Source organism: Papaver somniferum, unplaced genomic scaffold (genome assembly GCF_003573695.1).
Source record: "Papaver somniferum cultivar HN1 unplaced genomic scaffold, ASM357369v1 unplaced-scaffold_137, whole genome shotgun sequence".
Taxonomy (NCBI): Eukaryota; Viridiplantae; Streptophyta; class Magnoliopsida; order Ranunculales; family Papaveraceae; genus Papaver; species Papaver somniferum.
Window position 1 is genome coordinate 12898456 of NW_020622934.1, and position 8001 is coordinate 12906456.

Sequence of the window (8001 nt, forward strand, 5' to 3'; positions counted from 1 at the left end):
TTAGAACTGTTTTTAGATCTAAAGATAACTTGTGATCATCCATTGTTAACAGACTTCGTTTTGTGTGTGATCGATCTACAGTGTCATGGCTAAAAAATTATGCCGACTCGTCTAATGTTTTCAATGTGGCTATTACTTACTTATTAGACACATGAGATTAGGTAAACCATGGAGCTAAATCGTTTTAAAATGACTCTAATGTGGCTAATATTAATCATTGATACAAATTAATCACCATTATAATTGATCCAAAATACTTTTTATTAATCATACGAGGAATATCATACATCTTAGATCAGTTGAGCAAAACTCTGTAAAAACACCATTTTCCATGGAGATTCAAAAAGTAAAAATTTACACACAAACTCAACAGGTACCATGACTATTTTTTTTGAATTGTAGGATGCAATCTTCATTTATTGCTTCTTTTGTTCCCCATCATGCATATCTGAAGCTTTAGTCATCTTCTTGGTAGTTGTCTTATCATCATGTTTATCTTCTTAGTCTTTTAAAGTTGTGGACCATTCTCTTTGCATCTTCATATGAAACTCAAATTAGTATGTGATATATGCTTCTGGTAAAGAATAAGTCACTTACTTTGGAACAGTTGTATCTTACATTCTCTCTGCAATTTCCTACCACGGGTTGTCCATAAAAAAACCTCCTGTATGAACATAATTATTAGAATCATGAAGATGGAAGAAAAAAATATCAAAGTTCATACCCGATGACTAATTAAATCCAGTGATAACAAACAATAAAATATAACCAAGTGGTGTTTGTAATTTACTTATGCAAGATCCAAAGAGTGTCTCCAGTGACAAAAACAACTCCTCTTTTACTCCCACTCAATCTCTAATATCCAAAATTTCCAACTTTTTCAGATATTGGAAGGTCCCAGTTTGGTTTCTTTGGCTTCTTTAACGCAATTCTGCACAAATCACTAAACAAAACTCATTAAAAAGAACATGTAGAAAATAACGTAAAAGAAAATCCAAGATATATTAGAAGATGGTGCAACTCGTCATACAAAGTCCGAACTAAATCTAAGATATGCATACTAGTTGACAAACTGTGAACAAATGTACATGTTCTGACAGAGACACTTACACCTACACTGATGCGAGAAGTGAACTAACTGGGTCCTGCTTTCAAAACATAAAATTGTTAAAACATAATTCAACATGTTCATAAAACCATGACATTGACGGAACATTCATCCACCAATAACAATCACAAAATTCAAAGCAAGGGAACACAAAAATCACTTGTAGACTTTCCGCTCATGTGGAGGTTCAGGACTCCAATAATTTAGTTTTTTTTTTAATAAGAAAACAGGGAGACCCCTGAAGTTACATAGAGACCTGATAATGATCTTGCATGCTCTAACTGTGGTTCATAAAGTTGAAAAAGAAATGCCATCCCAGCTACTAGACAGACCTTCCGACAGACTAACAACAACTAGATTCCTCGCAACACTATTTTCAAAAGAAGGAATCATAGTAATAAGTTTTGATACCCTTATTATATAAGAGAAAGTTTAAATTGTATCCTTTCGGCAACCTGATTGGAGCTTTTGAAAACTTGTTAACTTCTTTCCGAATAGCTTCAAGAACTTTCAAGTCATCACCCTCGATTTGGACCATCTGAATGTTCAAATCTCATTTCCACTTGATCGTCTATGAAGCCGCTTGGCCTTCTAGCTCCTCTCGGACAATTCATGTTGCATGGACACACTTTGCTCCTGAGATAGCCCCTGTATGGTCAGAAGTAGTCATAGCAATTCCATAAATATTGTTGGTCAAATCACAAACCACAACAACATTAATTTTCATTGTTAGAATGAGTGGGTTTATTATGTAGTCTGAGTTAGAGATGGTAATCTCCTCCTCCTTGTGTAGATACCTCATGCATTTATCATTATTTTTAACTAAGATAGTGATAATGTACTTGGTTCTAGCTACATTTGGTTTGTCTTTCGTAAACACTAGATCACATCTAGTTTTCCAAATCCCCTACATTATAATGGCCATAGTCTCTGGCCAGTTGAGGATTCCCCTCTCCTTGGTATCGGCTCTAGTAAACCAGTTGTTAACCCATTTCAAGAAATGCACCTGATTGTTAAAAACAAAATCAGTATTACAGCCAATGCTATCGAAAATATTCAAGGTGAATTCACAAAACATAAAAGTATGGTTTAGAGTTTCCTCTTGTTGTTCACACATTGGGCACAACTTGTTTATGTTTGGAACAATTCTACAAATTCTTTCATTGAGCGGCAAGATCTGGTGGAGACATTTCCATAGAAATATTTTTATTCTTGGCATTGTGTTCAAATTCCATACCTTTCTCCAGGTTTCTCTTTCACGTTGTTGTACTTGTTGACCTGTTGTAACAGTTTGGTCATAAAGGGATTTAGTAGTGAACTTACCCTTAGCCTCCAACTTCCAAATCATTTGATCCTCTCTATCCTTAAAGATGCTTATTTTACTGACCATTTCCACCACTTCTGTTTGGAGGAAGAGTTGCAACTTTCTCATGTTCCAGCTCCCTTCTTCTCCATCACAGTTCATTAACTCGGCAACAAAAGTGAAACACATACTTTGTTGGTCAAGAGGATGTAGAGTACCTTCCACTTCAGCACACCATAAGTCCTCCCAGATTCTGATCATTTTACCATTACCCACCACCCAAACTGAGTTGTTTCGAATTTTTGGCATTTCTTTGTATATATTCTTCCACCCCCAAGATGTTGTCGCAGGGCACTGTATTTTATTTTTAAGCAGGCTATGATCGGAGTAGTACTTGGGCTTCATTACTTGTGCCAACAAAGAATCAGGGAAATTTACTAGTCTCCAAGTAACTTTAGCCAGCATCGCATTGTTGAAAATCTTCAAGTTGAGAAAACCCATCCCCCCATGTCCTTGGGAATGCATATGTTAGTCCAACCTTTCAAGTACACTCCTCTAGTAACGGTAACATCTTTCCCCAAAAAAAAATCTCTTTGGATCATGTTGATCTTGTCCTTCACCGCAACCGACACCCTAAAACAGTTCATTTGGTACATAGGAATAGTAGTTGTTGAGGTATGTATCAATGTGGACTTAGCAGCACAACAAAACTTTTTGGGATTCCAAATTTGAAGATTGTTTTCGACTCTAACAACCACACTTTGAAAAGAATTCACTTTAGAAATGTGAGTGAACAAGAGAGAACATAAGTATTTATCCTTCAGGGCTATTCTACGAACTCCCAAGATGTTCCTGACTGTATCAATAGTGTCCTGGTGAGAGTTGGTGCTAAAAAAAATCGCCGACTTTTCAAAATTTATTAGCTGCCCCGATGCATTACTAAAATCAGTAAAGAGTTTCAAAATATTCTCACCTTCAAGCAAATTGGCGGAAGAAAAGACCAGAAGGTCATCCACAAAAAGAAGATGGGATATTGGTGGAGCATTAAACCCTATCTTTATCCTATGAAAAAGATTAGACTCCTCAACATTGGAAATATCTCTAGACAAAATTTCCATACACAAAATGAAAAGGTAGTGCGATAGAGGATCGCCTTACCTAAGGCTTCTAAAAGGGACAAATTGGCACCCCGGTACTCCATTAACCAACACTGAAAAAGAGACAGTGTAGATGCACTGGCTTATCAGACTGCACCACTCCTCACTAAAGCCGAAATTTCTCACGACATCTAACAGAAAGTCCCACTCGACTCTGTCAAACGTCTTTGACATGTCGACCTTAATACCCATTAGGAATTCATTACCCCTTTGAGACCTCATAGTCCTTCGTGTGTGTGTGTGTCTGTGTATACAGAGAAATGCAATTATATTTTTGTTGGTGTGTATCTATCTTTGTGTGTATGCGTATGTGAAAGTGAGAAAGAGAGATGTGGCCCAGTGCACCATCTTTGGAATACGCATCCAAGTCCTAGTGGATGTTACAATTAAGAAAGCCTCTGGAATGATAAGTAAAAATCTTTGATGCTTGTACCAAATATTTCAACTTCCTTCATTAACGTTTCCTGGATTATGGGGAAAAGGACGTTTCCTGGATTATGGGGTAAAGGACGGACAAACCAATTTGCTTAGTTATGTTATTCTACAGAGAGATTTTACCAAGAGCTTTATAAATTAAAAACTAGCACAAAGTAGTAATTAATTATCTCTCGAGTTTGATTTTGAGAATTCATCTCCTTGATGTGTTGGCAACATACGCACTGAACCAAGAACGGACCCAGGAATGCTAAATTTCCTTGTAAGGTTCGGGCTAGAAGCCTTGGTGGAGTAGAATTTTTTTTTTGGTTTGTGGACTGGAAGGACTACCTGGACTAAAACCCCCTTTAGTCCTGTTGTAGGTCCGTCAGTGCACTGAACTGCTTACAAGAAAGACGACTCCTGCAGTTTTAAATATCCACAACTCAGTATAGTTTTAACTTTCAAAATTTTCAACTAAAATTGCGATTAAGAAGCCTAACTCAGTAAAGGAAGTCCAGAAATAGTAAAAATGGTAATTATTAATTTAAAAATATAAAGACGAACTTCCTTACCGAAAAACCATATATGACTCATGATCAGGAACGGCCTCGGAAAAAATGAAACATTGAACATACTTCCATCCATCTTCCATAAATCTTATTAGATGCTGCATCCCCACCAATATCAGGATCTGATAGTGGCTGACCACCAAGACCCTGGCAATAATAAATACAATCTTTAATAATATAAAGAGTTAACTTAGACCTCACTAACATCATAATAAAAATCAAGCACAGTCATACTGAACAAATTATTCAAATTATGGCTTTCAACATATGGACAGGTTATCACTAGTCCAAGTTGCAGCATACTTTTGTCTACCTGTAAAGCTAGCTTTGGCCTCTAGTAAGAACGAACAGACGCTTTCTCTCATTAGCCAGCTTCATTCCATCAAACATTGATCTTGCCATCAGCATACCATAAACCTAAAGTTGTAAAAGATATATGTTCAGACTTTGCAATAAATACTGTAGTTTTCATGCTTTAGTTCATGGTTCAGAAAGGAAGTAATTATTACTAAGCATATAATAGAAGTTTCGTAAGTATAGCGAAATAAGTAAACTACATTGTGATAATGTAAATGATTCTGATGTCACCTAGTTGAGCATCTCCTCTCTGGATGTCGCCCTCAGGCACTGTCTTTGTGATGGTCTACATATTGCAAGAAAAATAATTTAAATCCGAAACAAACAGATGAAATGACAAGTTATTGAATATCGATAATGATTTATGAGCTTTACATTGAATACACCAGGTTCATTCATATCATTCCATATTCCATCAACTCCGGCTTGACGGAAGAAATCCTTTCTATCGATGTGAGGAGTGCGCACTGAACACAGTTCAGCACATAAATAACTTAGTTATGTTGGTAATTCTTCTTATAAAGTAAGAAAAGAAAAAACAACAAAACGAAAATGGTAATATTCTTTCAGCCAAGTCATCCATTTTGAATCACGCTTCGAAATGGCAGAATTGACAGATTCTATGAACTAAAACCAGTAGGAACCTAACTGGGGAAATGGAAATCACTATAGGTACAACCGGCCAATCTGCTCAAGTATCTTGTTATTTTGGATTCATGGCTTATGAATTTAATTGTAATCGATGAATCTTGGGGTATTATATACCCTCGTATAATAGTTCTTTAGTAGTTTAATAAATTTTATGTTTAAAAAAAAGAAAAAAAAAATAGTTCACCTGGACTTTATTACACTTTCTTCTTTATAATTTAATCTCTATAAATACATACGTCAATATTCTATTCCAAATCACCACTAAGCTCATTAAGGTTCCTCGATCATTAATTTCTGTATCCTTTCACTCTATGATTCTAAGCACTTGGCTTATTCATGTTTCTTCAAGAAATCCTGAAGGTAAAAATGGCATCAACATCAGAACAATCTACCTTCTCCATTGGTGTCAGACATGTCGTAAGTCAAACAATATCGACAAACCTTACTTATCCTTCGGTATATTTCGCACGTCAACAAAGAACTGCTAATTTGAGAGTCAGATGTGTGACTCTATAGGAAACCCAATCTGAGCAACCAATATCGTTAGCTATCACTAGTAGTGCCCCACTACCCTCGACGCCACCACCACCACAACTAGCAACATCTCCTGCACCACGTCATGTTCTAAAGGTACATATTGCCACATTTTAATCCCTGTAATTCCATCACATTAATTAACTACTGAACACATATATTAATATGGTGTTATTTATTTATTTTTATTTTCTATTTTTGCAGATGAGCACCAAGTTTGGAGAATTATTTGCATTCAGTGGACCAACACCGGAAAGAATTAATGGTAGACTTGCCATGATAGGGTTTGTTGCTGCCATGGGTGTAGAGCTAGCTAGAGGTACTGATGTCGCAGCACAATTGGCTTAAGGAAGACTTCCATGGTTTGTAGTAACCAGCGTTGTACTATCAGTGACCTTTTTTGTTCTATTGTCTCAAGGTATCAGTGTAGAATTGAAATCAAGTGGTTTTGATGTCATCAAGTGCAGAGATGTGGAACGGTAGACTAGCAGATGTTGGGTTTAGTTGCTTTGGTTCTCACTGAGGCTGCTAAAGGAGGAGCCCTTATTTGAATTTAGCTATATCATGTATAATGATTCTCTTTTCTGATAATTAGGATGTTAATTAACCAATTCTACTATACATGGAACATTTTTTACCAGTACATATATATCAAAGGGTTAAAGGAAAATTATGGCTAAAAGTTTAGAAAAAAAGTTGTTTTGCATTCGGGCGAGAAAACATCAAACACTTACATTTGATACCTAGCTCTGATGTCGTTGTGTCCCTGGTTCTGCAGTTTCTGTCATGCGACTCAAAATTTTACACAAAGTATATCTTATCAGTTGTGATCCCAAACAATTACATTCCGGCATGATTTCTGCTGTGTAATTTAAAGTTTACCTTATGATCCAAAATCAACATGTTTACCCAAAATTTGCATCATGCCTCAAATTTTGCTCTAACTCATAAGTTAGTGTCTTAGTTAGTTTGCCAGTATGTTATATATCTTTGTTTGTTATGCATGTTTCTGTTGCTAAAAAGCTAAAAAGAATCATGAGAAATTTCTTGTGGAGTGACAACAAATGAAGAAGAAAAGTGCATTTAGTCAAGTGGACAACTCTTAATAAAAGAAGAAAATTTAGAGGCTTAGGAATCAAAAGTCTACAAAAAATGAACAAAGCTCTTCTAATTAAATGGCACTGGAGGTTTGCTACAGAAAAGAAAGTTCTTTGGAGGGATATCGTTCTTAAAAAGTATGGAGCCGAACCCTTGGATTGGTTTTCAAAGATGCCAAAAATTACTTATGGAAAATCAGTGTGGAAAGGAATCATGAATTGCAATACAATTTTTAGAAGTCATGTGAGGTTTATAGTTAATTCTGGCAGCACAGATAAATTCTGGATGGATAATTAGCTGTTTGTTATTCCACTTAGTTTGAAGTATCCTAATTTATTTAGTCTCAAGAGCTAATCCAAATGTGTTGCTGAAGTTTATCAGGAGGAAGATCATTGCTGGAATTTAATGCTTCTTAGAGGACTGAATGTTGTGAGAAGGAATGCGCTTGCAGACCTTCAAAGAAATCTCAGTGATATCTCTATTAACAAAGATGCAAATGATGAAATTGGGTGGAATCTTGAGAAAAAATGTGGTTTTATAGTTAAGTCTGTCTATGACTCTCTTATTCAGGATACTTTGGACCATGATTCAACTAATATCTTTAAGTACATCTGGGATCATAAGTTTCCTCCTAAAGTTTCTTTCTTTCTTTGGACTATTGCTCATAGCATCCTACCAACAAGAGACATGCTATTAAGGAGGGGTATGGAAGTTCCTCAAACCTGACTGTTTTGCTCTCAAAATGAAACTGTCAATCATCTTTTTTTGCACTGTGATTTTGCGGTTTCAATATGGAATCACTTCAAG

General features: G+C 35.9%; 1 protein-coding gene across 1 annotated transcript; it reads left to right on the top strand.

Moving 5' to 3' along the window:
• The first annotated feature begins 5928 nt into the window (after positions 1-5928).
• Positions 5929-6579, top strand: LOC113334593 (early light-induced protein, chloroplastic-like). Its single transcript, XM_026580811.1, has 4 exons — positions 5929-5979; positions 6079-6192; positions 6301-6415; positions 6515-6579. The coding sequence occupies exons 1-4, from the start codon at positions 5929-5931 to the stop codon at positions 6577-6579; spliced, it is 345 nt and encodes a 114-aa protein (XP_026436596.1).
• Positions 6580-8001: the final 1422 nt, after the last annotated feature.

Bases quoted from the DNA above. Each gene is read 5' to 3' on its own strand.
- LOC113334593 (XM_026580811.1), top strand. From the start codon at position 5,929: ATGGCATCAACATCAGAACAATCTACCTTCTCCATTGGTGTCAGACAT. The intron at 5,980-6,078 runs GTAAGTCAAACA...GTGACTCTATAG, and splicing joins CCATTGGTGTCAGACATGTC to GAAACCCAATCTGAGCAACC. The intron at 6,193-6,300 runs GTACATATTGCC...CTATTTTTGCAG, and splicing joins CACCACGTCATGTTCTAAAG to ATGAGCACCAAGTTTGGAGA.